The sequence below is a fragment of the Motacilla alba genome, chromosome 21, assembly GCF_015832195.1.
Source record: "Motacilla alba alba isolate MOTALB_02 chromosome 21, Motacilla_alba_V1.0_pri, whole genome shotgun sequence".
In the NCBI taxonomy this organism is placed as follows: Eukaryota; Metazoa; Chordata; class Aves; order Passeriformes; family Motacillidae; genus Motacilla; species Motacilla alba.
Window position 1 is genome coordinate 1,876,724 of NC_052036.1, and position 15,162 is coordinate 1,891,885.

Here is a 15,162-nt window from a genome sequence, read left to right on the forward strand (position 1 = left end):
CAAGCAGAGCCTGTCATTACTGCAGGGCTGGAACAAGGCAGGCACCTCTCATTACCCTGCTTGTTCCCCAGCCACAAACACAAAACCCCCTGATTTGCCTTCTCTGAAGGGCACAGCCAGAATGACAAGGTGATGCTCTCACCAGATGGTTTTTTGTTGTTTCATTTCACTGGAATCCACTGGGATCAGCAGCCTGAGATGCAGCCTCCAAAGCAGCTGGGGCAAACGCGGGCTGGAGGATGAGCAGGGCAGAGCTCTGACACCTTTAGGCTGTGGTGGATTAAAAAAAAAAATATCATGGGAACGTGAAATACCAGCCAGAGACAGGTGAAACCCACAGAAATGCCCCTCTGGCAGTCACCGAGCTGTGCCCGAGCACTCCTCAATCCCAGCATTGCTGAGGTTGGAAAAGAGCCCCAAGATTGAGCTGAATCACAACCAAAGGGCCACGAAAAGCCCAGGTGGCTTTCAGGTTGTCACAAATTTTCTTTCAAACAGGTCTGTTTCAAAGGGAAGTAAAACACTCAGTGCTTCAGAGAACCTCACAGAACCACTGAGGGTGGAAAAGAGCTCCAAGACTGAGCCCAGCCTCAATCTCCACCTTGTCCCCTGCCCAGAGCACTGAGAATTCCAGGGACACCTCCAAAATGGGCACTCCAAACCTCCCCGGGCAGCAATTCCCACATTTAACATCCCTTTCCACGGGGAAATTCCCCCTGGTGTCCAAGCTGACCCTCCCCTGGTGCAGCCCCAGGCTTCATTTTGGAGCAAAAGCAGAGGAATGGGAACTGCAGGTGGGTTTGGGCTGTCCTTTGCAGGCAGCTCAGCTTCCTCCTGCCCTGAATCTCCACTTCCCTACAAGCCGAGGAGCAGAAATTCATCGATGGGCACGTCCAGGAATGCAGGAATTGATCCCGATGGAAATGCTGAGAGGGTTTTGATGTGCAGAGTGTCTGGGACAGAGCTGGCTGTGCCCAAGAGAGGAGTTAACCTGCAGCAGCATCCAGAGTCCTGCAGCTGTGTGCGTTACTGCCATTAATCCGTGTGTCTGTGTGTCCTTCCAGCTCTGCCGTCCTTGGAGCAGGTCACAGAGCTCTGTCTGCACCCACGAGGCACCTCCAGAGCTCCCTGCATTCCAGCACCCTCGGATGGCACAACATTTAAACACCTCCTTTGGCTGCAAAGCTTCAGATTCCTGGGATTCATCTCAAAAGCATTAATAAAAACCAGTTAGAAAAACAGAGAAACTGCCCAGGAAACCAACACTGATTTTTCTTTTCTTTTTTTTTTTTTTTTATTCCAGACAGAAGCTACCCAAAAAAAAAATACAACTGACCAAGGAGAAATGAGAAAACAACAGGCAGCAAATAAATCAGGGATGGAAAAAGAGACACAAAGCAGCAACTCACAGACACCCACAGAGCAGGTGTAAATTATAGTTTTCTGTTAAGTTTAATATTTTTGGCAGGACCAAATTGTGTGAAGGTAAATCTGAAAAATCACTTCTCTAGAAAAAAAAATTAGTAAAAAAATAAATTCATTTTAAGTACTGGAGATGATTGTTTCAATTTAAATGCTGCTGAAAAAAAATAACTAAAATCACATTAAATGTATTTTCTGGTCCCTCATTGATGTGTGCAAGGCTCTCTCTTGGTCACAGCTCACTTGGGTCTGTCCCACACAGCACAGGCAGCTCCTGGTAGGAAAAATGTGGAATTTAAACAGACAGGAGCAGGAGGGAGCCATGGAACACAAAAGGAAATGAGTCACCCACACTCTCAGAGCACGGCGCTGGCAGAACTGGGAGCAGAGCCTGGACCAGCTGCACAGATTTGGGGAAGATTTTGGGAAGATCTCTCATTTTTAACTTTCCAGTGGCTCCATTTCATCCCTCTTGCCTCTCAGATCTCCCCAGTATTCCCATTCCCTAGGGCAACCAGGAGTCATTTCTACCTGCTGCTTCTTCACCCCAGTGAAATGACATTTCCTACCTTTTATTTTGTTTAAATTATTAAGCACTCATCTCCCAGTCTATTCTGAGAGCCGGGGGTGCCTTCAACACAAGAATGTTAAAGGAAAAACAGCTCAAAATGCATGAGGGGATGGAAAAATGTGCAGCTCTGAATTGGGGTGACAGCAATCAGAACTCCAGGCGTGGCTCTGTTCATCTATCTCCATCTCTTCATCCTTCCCTAAGGTCCCCAGCAGCAGCCAGCAACTGGATTTTCCTACAAAATCAGGATTTTTTTCAAGGCCACTTTCAACTGAGTGCTCCCAAAGCTTCTAAATTTATACAAAAGATCCCCCAAAATCAACTTTTGAACCTGGAGGGCCTGAGACAGAAGAGTGTCCAAGCCATGACACGGGACTGACTCACTCCCACGTGCTCCTGGAGCATCTCAAGCTTTCCCAAACCCACAAAGAACCCATCAGGCTGCACTTTGGGGGATGGATTGCCCGTCCTGGTCCAAGCTGACAGCCGGCAGACAGCAGCAGGCTCAGGAGGAAATGGCTGAGGCATCAAATCACCCTTTGAACTCTGCTCAGCCCCGGTGCTTGTCCTCAGAAATGGGGGAGAAAGCAGCAGCTCCTGGCTGCTCCTCATCCACTTCCTGAATTCCAGGGAAAAGCCACCAGAGCTGGGTCCCATCTCTAAAGGGGCAGGAATTTTGCATCCTCTGTCATTCCAGATTTTGAGGCATTTTACATGGAAGTTGTTAATCCTACACAAAGTTCTGGAGAAAAGAGGGGAGAAGCAACTGAGCTGAAAAAGTGTCCAAAAACCCTGCACCACTGTCCAGCATTCCAGGTCACTCCTAAACCCCTGGAGCAGGCCGACCCCAGCACAAACCCTGACCACAAATTGAATTTCACTCCTCCCACAGGCAGCACAAAGTCAGGATTCTCCAACCTGGGGACAGCTCAACTCACAGCACCCAGCACTGCTCAAACTGAATTTCACTCCTAAAACAGGCACCATTAAATCAGATTTCTCCAACCTGGGGACAGCTCAACTCACAGCACCCAGCACTGCTCAAACTGAATTTCAATCCTTCAGCTAAATCAGATTTCTCCAACCTGGGAAAAGCTCAAGCCACAGCACCCAGCACTGCTCAAACTGAATTTCACTCCTAAAACAGGCACCATTAAATCAGATTTCTCCAACCTGGGGACAGCTCAACTCACAGCACCCAGCACTGCTCAAACTGAATTTCACTCCTTCAGCTAAATCAGATTTCTCCAACCTGGGAAAAGCTCAACTCACAGCACCCAGCACTGAATTTCAATCCTAAAACAGGCACCATTAAATCAGATTTCTCCAACCTGGGAAAAGCTCAACTCACAGCACCCAGCACTGAATTTCACTCCTAAAACAGGCACCATTAAATCAGATTTCTCCAACCTGGGGACAGCTCAACTCACAGCACCCAGCACTGCTCAAACTGAATTTCAATCCTTCAGCTAAATCAGATTTCTGAAATGTGGGAAAAGCTCAAGCCACAGCACCCAGCACTGAATTTCACTCCTAAAACAGGCACCACTAAATCAGATTTCTCCCAGCTGGGAAAAGCTCAATGTTGCAGCTCTTTTAACAGCTCAACTCACAGCAACCAGCACTGCTCAAACTGAATTTCACTCCTCCAACGGGCAAAATTAAATCAAATTTCTCTAATCCGGGAAAAGCTGAAGCCACAGCAGCCAGCTCTGCTCATTCCTGTGAGGAACGAGAAAATTCTGGGAGTCCTCAGGAGCTGAGAGCTGGCATTTTGTGTCCCCTTGGTGGCCACCAGCACTGTGCCTCAAACCACATTTTGTGGCCTCTCTGCACGTGGGAACAGAGCTCTGCTACCAGGAGGTTCTGACACTAATTGCAGCCCATCCATTGCACCCGCCTAAAATAATTAAGCAGTGGGATTCCAGCGTATTTTGAGATCAGAAATGACTGGGAAAAGAGTGGGAAAATTAATGGGTTGGTCCTGAAGAGGGTGCTCAAAGGTGGCTCCCAGAGTTGTGCTATTTGCCTCAGGTTTGCAGGCTGTTTCATTAAAAATAAAAATACTCCGGGTGAAAGGGGGTGGCTTTCCAGAATGCAGGATAATCCTGCTGCCAAATTGAGACAAATAAACACGGAGCCCGCTCAGCCTTGAAGGGGAGTCTGTGTGAAAAGTGTATTTGCTCAGGATTAACCCAAGAGGACTGTGGCAACCACAATTTTAGCTAAAAACCCCAGGGTGCCTCCTTAAGAAATCAAGTGAGAGTTCCCACTCCACTTTGGGGACCACACCACAGGTGGAAATCCGTATTTCTCCCTCAGAACAATGTGGGAATTCCACACTGGGAATTTTCTCCCTCAGAACAAAGTGGAAATCCCAATTTCTCCCTCAGAACAAGGTGGAAATACATATTTCTCCCTCAGAAAATCATGGAAATGCAATTTCTCCCTCAGAACAAGGTGGAAATGCGTATTTCTCCCTCAGAAAAAACATGGAAATGCAGTTCCTCAGAACAAGGGGGAAATCCAGGGTGAGCAGTCCCAGACTGACCCTGGGGATGTCCCTGGTGCTGCTGGGCAGATCCCAGCTGGCACTGCCATGTCACCCTGGCCTGGCTGTGCCATCTTGGCGTAGCTGTGCCACCCTGGCCTGGCTGTGCCATGTCACCTTGGCCTGGCTGTGCCATCTTGGCCTGGCTGTGCCATGTCACCTTGGCCTGGCTGTCCCATCCTGGCCTGGCTGTGCCATCTTGGCCTGACAGTGCCATCCTGGCCTGGCAGTGCCACCCTGGCCAGTCTGTGCCATGTCACCCTGGCTGTGCTGTGTCACCCTGGCCTGGCTGTGCCACCCTGGCTGTGCCATGTCACCCTGGCCTGGCAGTGCCACCCTGGCCTGTCTGTGCCATGTCACCCTGGCTGTGCCATGTCACCCTGGCCTGGCTGTGGCACCCTGGCTATGCCGTGGCACCTGACCTGGCTGTGCCACTCTGGCCTGGCTGTGCCATGTCACCCTGGCCTGGCTGTGCCACCCTGGCCTGGCTGTGACACCCTGGCCTGGCAGTGTCACCCTGGCCTGACAGTGCCACCCTGGCCTGGCTGTGCCGTGTCACCCTGGCTGTGCCGTGTCACCCTGGCCTGGCAGTGCCACCCTGGCCTGGCAGTGCCATGTCACCCTGGCTGTGCTATGTCACCCTGGCCTGGCTGTCCCATCCTGGCCTGGCTGTGCCATCTTGGCCTGACAGTGCCACCCTGGCCTGGCTGTGCCATGTCACCCTGGCCTGTCTGTGCCGTGTCACCCTGGCTTGGCAGTGCCACCCTGGCCTGGCAGTGCCCCCCTGGCCTGGCAGTGCCCATGCTGGCAGCAGGGAATTCCCTTTGTCCCTGAGCACGCTGCCCTGAGTCAGGCAGGGGTGAGGCCGGTGAGTAACTGCTGCTGCTGCTCACACTTCGCTGACCCAGCTCCATTTCTTCCACCTCTTTTTTCCTTCAGCTTTAACCAGTTCCTTGCTGGCTGGTGACAAAACTCAGCCAGATCGTCCCACCAGGAACCACTTCCCTTAAAACACAAAAATCCCACTCTGTTAATTTTTCACCTGCTGTGCCAACTCCTGGCTCACAATTCCACATCCTGGTATTGACACCAATCATTTTACAAGTGAGAAGGGAATTCCAAAGGATTCCAGCTGCTCAGAGGCTCCAGGAGTGGTTTTTTTCCAAACCAAAGGCAGTGCAATTCCCTCAGCACAACACTTGCCTGAGCAGCACCAAGCCTCAATTAGTGACCAAGTTAAAACCCCCTCATTTTTTAACATTTTCTACTTCAAACCAAATTTTAGCCTTGTCAAGTACCACTGTGCATTCCAACTCCTGCTTCTTCCCCTAATTTTGCAGAAAATGAAGCCACATCCAAGGGGGACAAGTCTCAGTTTTAGAGTTCTTAGTGTCCATGCAAGGAGCAAGACAAAAAAAAATCCCTAAATCAGGGATTTGACCCAAAAAAAGTGATGTATCAGCTGGTTTTCTTTAAATTCTCTGACTCACAGAGCTCCTTGTTTCAATTTGATTCCTCAGTTTTGTGGGGAAAATCAAGCAAGAATGGATTCTTCCACAGGAAAACCAGCAGCCTGTGTTTGCTCCAAGCTACCTCAGATGTTTACAGCAGCTAGGGTTATTGATATTTTTATTTATTTATTTAAGAAGCAGCAGGGGAAAAAAAACTACCAAAAAACCACTTTTCAAACCCATTTCAAAATGCTCCAGGCTGGGTACAGAGTGCTGTTATTTTTGGAGAGGTTCAGCCCAAATGACCCCAAAGCAAGATGTTTTCTTGGAAAAACCATGAACGGTGAAAAGCAAAGACAGCATTTGGGTCAGGCCCAGGTGCTGTTTGTAAGATCAGCAATTCCACCTCAGCTGGTGGGAACAAGCCTGGTTTGTTCAGTTTGGAACCTCTGGAGCAGGGATCAGTCCTGGTTTGTCCCTTTTGGAGCCTCTGGAGCAGGGATCAGTCCTGGTTTGTCCCTTTGGAGCCTCTGGAGCAGGGATCAGTCCTGGTTTGTTCCATTTGGAGCCTCTGGAGCAGGGATCAGTCCTGGTTTGTCCAGTTTGGAGCCTCAGGAGCAGGGATCAGTCCTGGTTTGTCCAGTTTGGAGCCTCTGGAGCAGGGATCAGTCCTGGTTTGTTCAGTTTGGAACCTCTGGAGCAGGGATCAGTCCTGGTTTGTTCCGTTTGGAACCTCTGGAGCAGGGATCAGTCCTGCTTTGTTCCATCTGGAGCCTCTGGAGCAGGGATCAGTCCTGGTTTGTCCCCTTTGGAGCCTCTGGAGCAGGGATCAGTCCTGGTTTGTCCTGTTTGGAGCCTCTGGAGCAGGGATCAGTCCTGCTTTGTTCCATCTGGAGCCTCTGGAGCAGGGATCAGTCCTGGTTTGTCCCCTTTGGAGCCTCTGGAGCAGGGATCAGTCCTGGTTTGTTCAATCTGGAGCCTCTGGAGCAGGGATCAGCCCTGGTTTGTCCTGTTTGGAGCCTCTGGAGCAGGGATCAGCCCTGGTTTGTTCAGTGGGATCACTCCCACCAAAGCAGAGCTGGCTCCAGGATTGGAGAAGGAGCAGGTCCCAGCTCCTCCAGCCAATGCACACCAGCATTTTGGTTTTCAGCCAATGCACACCAACATTTTGGTTTTTCACATCAAGTGCCCCATTTAGCAGGGCATGAGCTCACCAGAGTAAAGGTAGCCACTGCTCCTGCTCAGGAATTATTAAATGAATTAATTATTAATGGTACTCAGGTCCTATTAATGCCCTGGAAGGTGTTTTGTACACCAAGTGCTATAAACACCCCCTGATATTGGATGATTTACTCCCTTTTGAGACTGGAGCCTATTAATGGAAGAAAGAACAGTTCTCACAATAAAAATAGCAGAACAACTCTTTTTTTTCTTTTTCAGAGAAATCCTCCAGCAGCAAAAGGAGGCATCACCCCTGTCCTCTCCTGTCAAAAAACCCCAAACCAAACCAACCAATCAAACAAAAAAAACAAACCCAAAGCAAGCAAAAACCCCACAAACAACAACAAACAAAACCCCAAACAGAAATAAACCACACACACACAAAAAAAAAAACCCAAAAAAACAGGTTTTAGGCAGGCCAGCATCAGAAGCCAATACAACAGGAAGAATATTTCTCCTTATTTCTCTTTTTGTTGCTCCAGTTGTGTGCAGCAGTATCATACATCTGCTTCTGCTTCAATCCTAAAAACCTCCTGCCATTTCCACCATGGAGCAGCCAGCAATTTTCTAGTTATAGAAAGTATTGGAAATTGATGCAGGCTTTTAGGAAAAAGCTGCAGGAAGCAGTTATTTCCCATTTTTCCCCTTCCCATGTACAACCAGGCCTGATTCTCAGCTGGAATGTTAGTTTTTAAGTTCAACTGGATTTATTGGTGGCTGAAATAACTTTTATTTTAAGTCCAGAAGCCTCTAAAAAACCATGCTGATGTCATTGAATGCCACATTTTCTAGAGAAGATTCCTAAAAATGTATTTGGTTCTTCCTCTGGTAAGAATCATTGCTCTCCAAGTTAAGGAGACAACCAGAATCCTGTTGTCAGGAGCCGTTTCTTGCTCACATGACAAAGAAATCGTATTTTTGCCGCTGCCACCACATTGCTGGGCTCTGAGCTTTCCAAAATGGGGCAACACCCTCCACGTTTGCAAGGGGATTTGGTTCAGAGAAACGAAATTCAGAGTTGTCATCCCCTCCAGGTCAGCTATTTCCTATTTTAGAGCCAACTCGTTCCAGCCAAACCTGACCACCGAGAGAAAACTCCTGGATTTCTTCTGCTCAGCTGAGCTGCTGCCTGCGTAGAATCCAACAATTAGGGAAAAATGAGAGAATTTACATTTATATTCCAATTTTGAGGGACCTTCCCAGCCCAACGAGCGACATAAAATCACCTCACCAGTTATCTCCAAGCTCTGTGGTGAACACCATGAATTTGTCCAGTTTTCAACCATTTCCTCTCAAAAACCAGAGCAGCAAAATCACGGAAATCTTCAATATTTGTGGCTTTTTAAATCAAAGCTTCCCTGTTTGCAGCTTTATTTTTGTTACCACAGCTGCACACACGCATGAACCTTTGTTAAGGGTGCAGATTCAGAGGGATGCAGATATTTTTGGAGAGGAAGAGCAGCTCCTAAGAAAGTTTTGTGAGTAAATCCTGGACTCATGCTCCCTCTACAGAAAATCAGGGGCATTTTCCATCTCTCTGGTTGCTCAAAATCCATCCCACTGAAGGAAGCTGGCCCAGCCCTGGGGTGTAAAACCTCAATAGTGCCTTGTAAGACAGAGGTTTTCCACAAGGAAAACACAAATCCTGAGAGATTTCAGATGTTAGGAAGGAATTCCTGCCTGTGAGGGGCGGAAGGGCCCAGAGAAGCTGTGGCTCAGGATGTCCTAAGCTGCACCTTGTGTAGCAATGATTTCCACAGGTTATTTTCCTCCCTTTCAGTTTATTCTCTCCCAGCAGGAAAAATTGGAATCATTTTCAGGGAGTTTCCCAGCTCATTCTTTTCCCCCTCAGCCCACCCCAAAATACAAAAGTTAAAATCACACTAAACCACCCAGAACTGCCTCAAACCCCAAAAAGGAAAGCAGAACCCAAAGCAGAACCCAGATAAGAAGTTCTCTGTCAGGGTTTATTTTAAACACCTGTATTTTTCACAGCTTTCACAACTCTCTTCACCCATGCAAAAGCAGCTGATTGTATCAGGCTTGTGTCAGGCACAAAAGTTTTTGTAGTTAATGAATAATTAGCTCTGAGCTTCTACTTTGAGCAATATCTGGATGTTTTACATGACAGGGGTCAAAGAAAAAAAAATAACCAAATAACCATTTTTTTATTAGCACAAAATAGAACACAAAAAGAAACGTGCCTTTTAAGGATGCTCACACCATGCCCAAGGCACACCAAGGCTCCACGTAAGACAAAATAAAAAGACAAAAAAAAAAGAGACAACAAAAGCTCCTGCAGGTAAATTCCGTGGAATTCTGATCCAATTCCCACCCCAGCACAACTCTCAGGAAAACCCCAACCTTTCTGCAGCAAGGCTGTGAAAGAATGCAATTTAGAAAAGAACTTTTCCAAAGCTTCGTGCCATACAAACAACAGGAATTCTTTCACTGATCCCTCCTGCCACACCTGATTTTATTTTAGGTTCAGTCTCATCTCAAAGAGGGACTCCAGAAATTCAGCAATGACCACAGAAAAGAGCTCCCACCTCTCCTCTGGCGAGGAAAAGCTGCCACTTTGTCCTTGGAAAACTCCTTCCTACTATTTTCATCACAATCAGAAAAAGGTTAAACATCATCAACATACTTAAATATATTTTTTAATTACAATTGCAGGTTAAAATTTGTGTCAGGTGGGTTTGGTTTTTTTTTATCGCTTGGAACTCCTCAGGTAGATCTTGGGGGTTTGCCACCCTGCAGGAGCACTTTTCAAGCCAGCTTTTTTCCAGACGCGCTCCAAATCTTTCTCGAATTTTATCTAAAACAGGAAAAAAAAAGAGAAAAAAAGAGAAAAAAAGAAAAAAATTGGTAACAAAGCTTAGAAGCGACAGCCACTGCCCACGTGTCCCAAGGACAGGGTAGGTGTGACACACACAAAGGAAACAAAGGTTTAAAGTGCCAAAATATTGAATTTTACTGCAGGAAATTCATCAGAAGACATTAAAATGCACGGGGATTTCGGCAGCATAATTTTTCAAGTCCTGTGCAAGGAAAACTGAGAAGGTGGGCAATGAAATGGTAAAGGAAACAGGAGGATTTTACAGAGTTCACTGCAAATCTGAAGCAGTGGAATTACAATTAACCCCAGCTTGCATCTGGGCAAGGTGAGAATTCCCAGAGTTAACTAAATTACATCCCATGAAAGGCAGAGCTGAAGGGGAACATCCCCAGCTCCAACAAACCCCCAGGTCTCCCCTCACCCCTTCCAGGAAAAGAAGTAAAAGGCTTCTGTATTAAAAAAAAACCAGAATAAGAAGCACTTGAGGATGTTGGCAAGACAGGGGAGAAATGAAGATTAAAGCAGTGTCCCTGATCCAGGGCAGACACAGGAATTCATCTTCACACAAATACTCGACTCATCTCCATCGATCACACGCGTTTGTAAATTACTGACACGGAAGAAAAACTTAACCCAGCAACGATCACGTTTGTGTTTGGAATCACAGAAGCACTGAGGCTGGGACACATCTCTGGGATCGTTGGGAGCAGCTGTCACTGATGTCCACCCTGTCACCCTGCGGAGTGCCACATCCAGGAATTCATTCCCTGGACACCTCCAGGGATGGGGACTCCGAACCTCCCCAGGCAGTTCCAGTGCCTGGACACATTTCCATGGAGAAATTCCTGCTGGTGCCCAACCTGACCCTCCCCTGGCACAGCTTCAGGCTAAATAAACAAAATGAAGCTACATTCAGGGGGACAAGTCTCAGTTTTAGAGTTCTTAGCGTCCATGCAAGGAGCAAGACAAAAAAATATATCCCTAAATCAGGGATTTGACCCCAAAAAAGTGATAAATCAGCTGGTTTTCCTAAATTCTCTGACTCACAGAACTGCTCGTTTCAGTTTTATTCCTCAGTTTTGTAGGGAAAGTCAGGCAAGACAAGCTGAGCTCATTTTTCCCTAAATCCACTTAAATCCATCACCCAGCACCTCCAGAGAGGCTGGTTTGATGTCAGGGCACATTTCTGGCAGGGAGCTCCCCCTCTCCTGGCACAGCTTCAGGCTAAATAAATAAAATGAAGCTACATTCAGAGGGACAAGTCTCAGTTTTAGAGTTCTGATCATCCATGCAAGGAGCAAGACAAACAAAAGTCCCTAAATCAGGGATTTGACCCCCAAAATGATGCCTCAGCTCACAGAACTCCTACAATTTCATCCCTCAGTTTTGTAGGGAAAGTCAAGCAAGACAAGCTGAGCTCATTCAAGCTCATTTTTCTCTAAATCCACTTAAATCCATCACCCAGCACCTCCAGAGAGGCTGGTTTGATGTGCGGGCACATTTCTGGCAGGGAGCTGCCCCTCCCCTGAGCTCACCTGACGCTTCTTCTTGCGCCCCTCCTTTATCCTCCTGCGGATGAACTTCCTCCTCTTGAGCAGCTTCTTGTACTTGTGCCTGTTCATCTTCCTCCTGCGGATCTTCAGCACGTTCCTGCACTGCACTCTGTCACGCAGGGCTCCCTCTCCTTCCTCCACACCCCCTGTCCCGGCAGGAGGGGGACACTCCAAGGCCCGTGGGCTTTCATGGCTGGCTTCCTCCTGAGCCCCCTCAGCTTTGGGCAGGGAGTACCTCACGGTCAGCCAGCTCTCCAAGGGGCTGATGGAGAGTTTCCTGGGAACGAGGATCTCCTCCAGCTCCGGGTCCAGCGCGTGCCACTGCTGGGGCTGGGCCCCGCTGGTGTTGGGGGGCTGGGTGCTGTAGCGCGCGCACGGAGAGCGGCAGCACAGGAACGAGGACACCGACCTGGGCAAGAGGTGGCCTTGGGGAGGAAGGGGTTGCGCTCAAAAAAGGCAGAATTTTCCAGGGAAAAGCTCCGCCCAGATCTCAAACTGCCAGGCGGATCTGGCCAGAGCGAGCTAATAAAGGGAAACGCTCACAGAAGCTGCATCGACATCACAAAAGCAAGGAAGGATTTTCAATTTGAACTGCAATGCTGTCGTGCTAAAAATATATTGTATTTTACTGGGTAAGACACCCAGGCAGAGCAGGGTGGAGGCTCTCCTTCAGTGGGAGGTGAAGGGGTTGGAATTCCATGGATCCCCTTCAGTGGGAGGTGAAGGGGTTGGAATTCCATGGATCCCTTTCAGTGGGAGGTGAAGGGGTTGGAATTCCATGGATCCCCTTCATTGGGAGGTGAAGGGGTTGGAATTCCATGGATCCCCTTCACTGGGAGGTGAAGGGGTTGGAATTCCATGGATCCCTTTCAGTGGGAGGTGAAGGGGTTGGAATTCCATGGATCCCCTTCACTGGGAGGTGAAGGGGTTGGAATTCCATGGATCCCCTTCACTGGGAGGTGAAGGGGTTGGAATTCCATGGATCCCCTTCACTGGGAGGTGAAGGGGTTGGAATTCCATGGATCCCCTTCACTGGGAGGTGAAGGGGTTGGAATTCCATGGATCCCTTTCAGTGGGAGGTGAAGGGGTTGGAATTCCATGGATCCCCTTCAGTGAGAGGTGTCCCAGCCCAACAGGAGTTTGGAATTCCATGGTCTTTAAGGCTCCCCTTCACTGGGAGGTGAAAGGGGAGGAATTCCATGGATCCCCTTCACTGGGAGGTGAAGGGGTTGGAATTCCATGGATCCCCTTCAGTGAGAGGTGTCGCAGCCCAACAGGAGTTTGGAATTCCATGGTCTTTAAGGTTCTCCTTCAGTGGGAGGTGAAGGGGTTGGAATTCCATAGTCCCTCTTCACTGGGAGGTGTCCCTGCCCAACAGGAGTTTGGAATTCCATGGCCCTTAAGGTCCCTTCCAACCCAAACCCTTCCACGATTCCCTTAAGTGGAATGTTCTTGTGTTTTCTGATGGAAAATCAATTTGGAATGGTAAGGAAGCGTTTGCTGCATCAAACCTCTCTGCTGCTAAGGAATCTTCTCCTAAGGTTAAACCAAAGCCACACCACACTTGCATAATAAATCAGAGACATAAAAACGTTTGACAGCCACTGGCTCAACAACAGCCTCCTCTCTCCTGCACTGCTTGGTGGAAAAGAACCTTCTGGGAGCCCAATTAGCCCAGGAAAATAAACCCAAACAAACAGAAAACTTGGCCACACGATACCAATTTACCTGCAATTCTCGAAGCCTTCAGTAACTGGGAACTCAGCCGTGATATTAACATTTTGTTTCTCTTTGTTCACTGGCAGAGCCAGCAATGACTGTTCAAATAAGAACATTTATTCAGTAATGCAAACATGCAGCTTTTAAAAAACCTTCCCTATTCAACCCCACATCCCCAAAAGGGGCTGAGACCCTAAACATCCTCCTGCTTTTACCCTCAGTCTGTCGGGCTCTGCTGTGGGGGTAAATCACCGAGGCAGCTGAACCCCGGAGGCGATTTATTAATAAACCTTGGGCTGTTTGAACTTTAAAAACACCGCAACTCCAGCCGAGCTCCCCGGCACTGCCCTGCTCCCCCCTACGGCCGGGAGAAGCAGCCGCGCGGCCTAAGAACGGGCCGTCACCGAGGGGCCGCCTCCTTCCCCTCAGCACCCCCGCACTGCCCCGCCTCGGGCGGGGTCCGCACGGAGCCCCCCGGGCCGCGGTTCTCGCCCTCCCCTCACGGCCCCGTCGCCACCGCCGCCATCACCCACCGGCCCCGCCGCCACCGGAACTTCCGGCCGGCCGCAGCGCCCCCTGGCGGCGGCGCGGGTAACGGCCCCTCACGGCCGGTCAGCGCTCCGCGAGGCGCCGGTGTCGGTCCCTCACGGGCGTTTATGGTTCTTCATGGTCCCTCACGGGCGTTTATTGTTCTTCACGGCCCCTCACGGCCGGTCCGCGCTCCGCGAGGCGCCGGTGTCGGTCCCTCACGGGCGTTTATGGTTCTTCATGGTCCCTCACGGGCGTTTATTGTTCTTCACGGCCCCTCACGGCCGGTCCGCGCTCCGCGAGGCGCCGGTGTCGGTCCCTCACGGGACTTTGTGGTTCTTCGTAGTCCCTCACGGGCGTTTATGGTTCTTCATGGTCCCTCACTGGCATTTATGGTTCTTCATGGTCCTTCACGGCCGGTCAAGGTTCTTCGAGTGGCCGGTGTCGGTCCCTCACGGGACTTTGTGGTCCTTCATGGTCCCTCACAAACGTTTATGGCCCTTCATGGTCCCTCACAGCCCTTTATGGTTCTTCATGGTCCCTCATGTCCGGTCAGGGTTCCTCGCGTGGCCGGTGTCGGTCCCTCACGGGACTTTGTGGTTCTTCATGGTCCCTCATGGCCAGTCAGGGTCCTTCGAGGGACCAGTGTCGGTCCGTCATGGGACTTAATGGTTCTTCATGGTCCCTCACGGGCGTTTATGGTCCCTCACGGCCGGTCAGGGTCTCTTGAGGGGCCGGTGTCGGTCCCTCATAGGATTTTATGGCACTTCATGGCCCCTCATGGCCTTTTATGGCCCTTCATGGTCCCTCACTGGCATTTATGACCCTTCGTGGTCCTTCATGGTCCCTCACGGCCCTTTATGGCCTTTCATGGTCCCTCACTGGCATTTATGACCCTTCGTGGTCCTTCATGGTCTTTCATGGTCCCTCATGGCCCCTCAGGATCCTTCAAAATGCCGGTCTCAGCCCTTCATGGGCTACTGTGGCCTTCATGGCCCCTCATGGCCCCTCAGGGTCCCTCAGGGTCCCTCAAAGCCCCCTGTGATTCTCTGAAGGATCCTCTGATGCTCTGAAGGGTTCTGTGAAGGATTTTGTGATTCTGTGAAGGATTTTGTGATTCTGTGAAGGATTTTGTGATTCTCTGAAGGGTTCTGTGATTCTGTGAAGGATTTTGTGTTTCTCTGAAGGGTTTTGTGATTCTCTGAAGGGTTCTGTGATTCTGTGAAGGATTTTGTGATTCTCTGAAGGATTTTGTGATTCTGTGAAGAGTTCTGTGATTCTGTGAAGGGTTTTGTGATTCTCTGAAG

The 15,162-nt window shown here is 49.3% G+C and overlaps 1 protein-coding gene across 2 annotated transcripts; it reads right to left on the reverse strand.

Moving 5' to 3' along the window:
• Positions 1–9,367: 9,367 nt before the first annotated feature.
• On the reverse strand, positions 9,368–13,892 carry AURKAIP1 (aurora kinase A interacting protein 1). 2 transcript variants are annotated; one of them, XM_038160046.1, is made up of 4 exons: positions 13,861–13,892; positions 13,337–13,425; positions 11,591–12,033; positions 9,368–10,034 (listed from the first exon to the last, which is right to left on the reverse strand). In XM_038160046.1, exons 2-4 carry the CDS (start codon positions 13,386–13,388, stop codon positions 9,927–9,929), a joined length of 603 nt encoding a protein of 200 aa, XP_038015974.1. In that variant the 5' UTR covers positions 13,389–13,425; positions 13,861–13,892; the 3' UTR covers positions 9,368–9,926. The 2 variants fall into 2 exon arrangements, with proteins under 2 accessions (XP_038015974.1, XP_038015973.1); XM_038160045.1 differs by lacking the exon at positions 13,861–13,892 and adding an exon at positions 13,543–13,853.
• Positions 13,893–15,162: the final 1,270 nt, after the last annotated feature.

What these genes read in the sequence shown, in the direction of transcription:
- AURKAIP1 (XM_038160046.1), bottom strand. Translation starts at nt 13,388, where the DNA reads ATGTTAATATCACGGCTGAGTTCCCAGTTACTGAAGGCTTCGAGAATT. An exon ending in GAAGGCTTCGAGAATTGCAG is followed by an intron (nt 12,034 to 13,336) that starts GTAAATTGGTAT and finishes TTCCTCCCCAAG; the next exon opens with GCCACCTCTTGCCCAGGTCG. An exon ending in GGCGCAAGAAGAAGCGTCAG is followed by an intron (nt 10,035 to 11,590) that starts GTGAGCTCAGGG and finishes TTCCTGTTTTAG; the next exon opens with ATAAAATTCGAGAAAGATTT.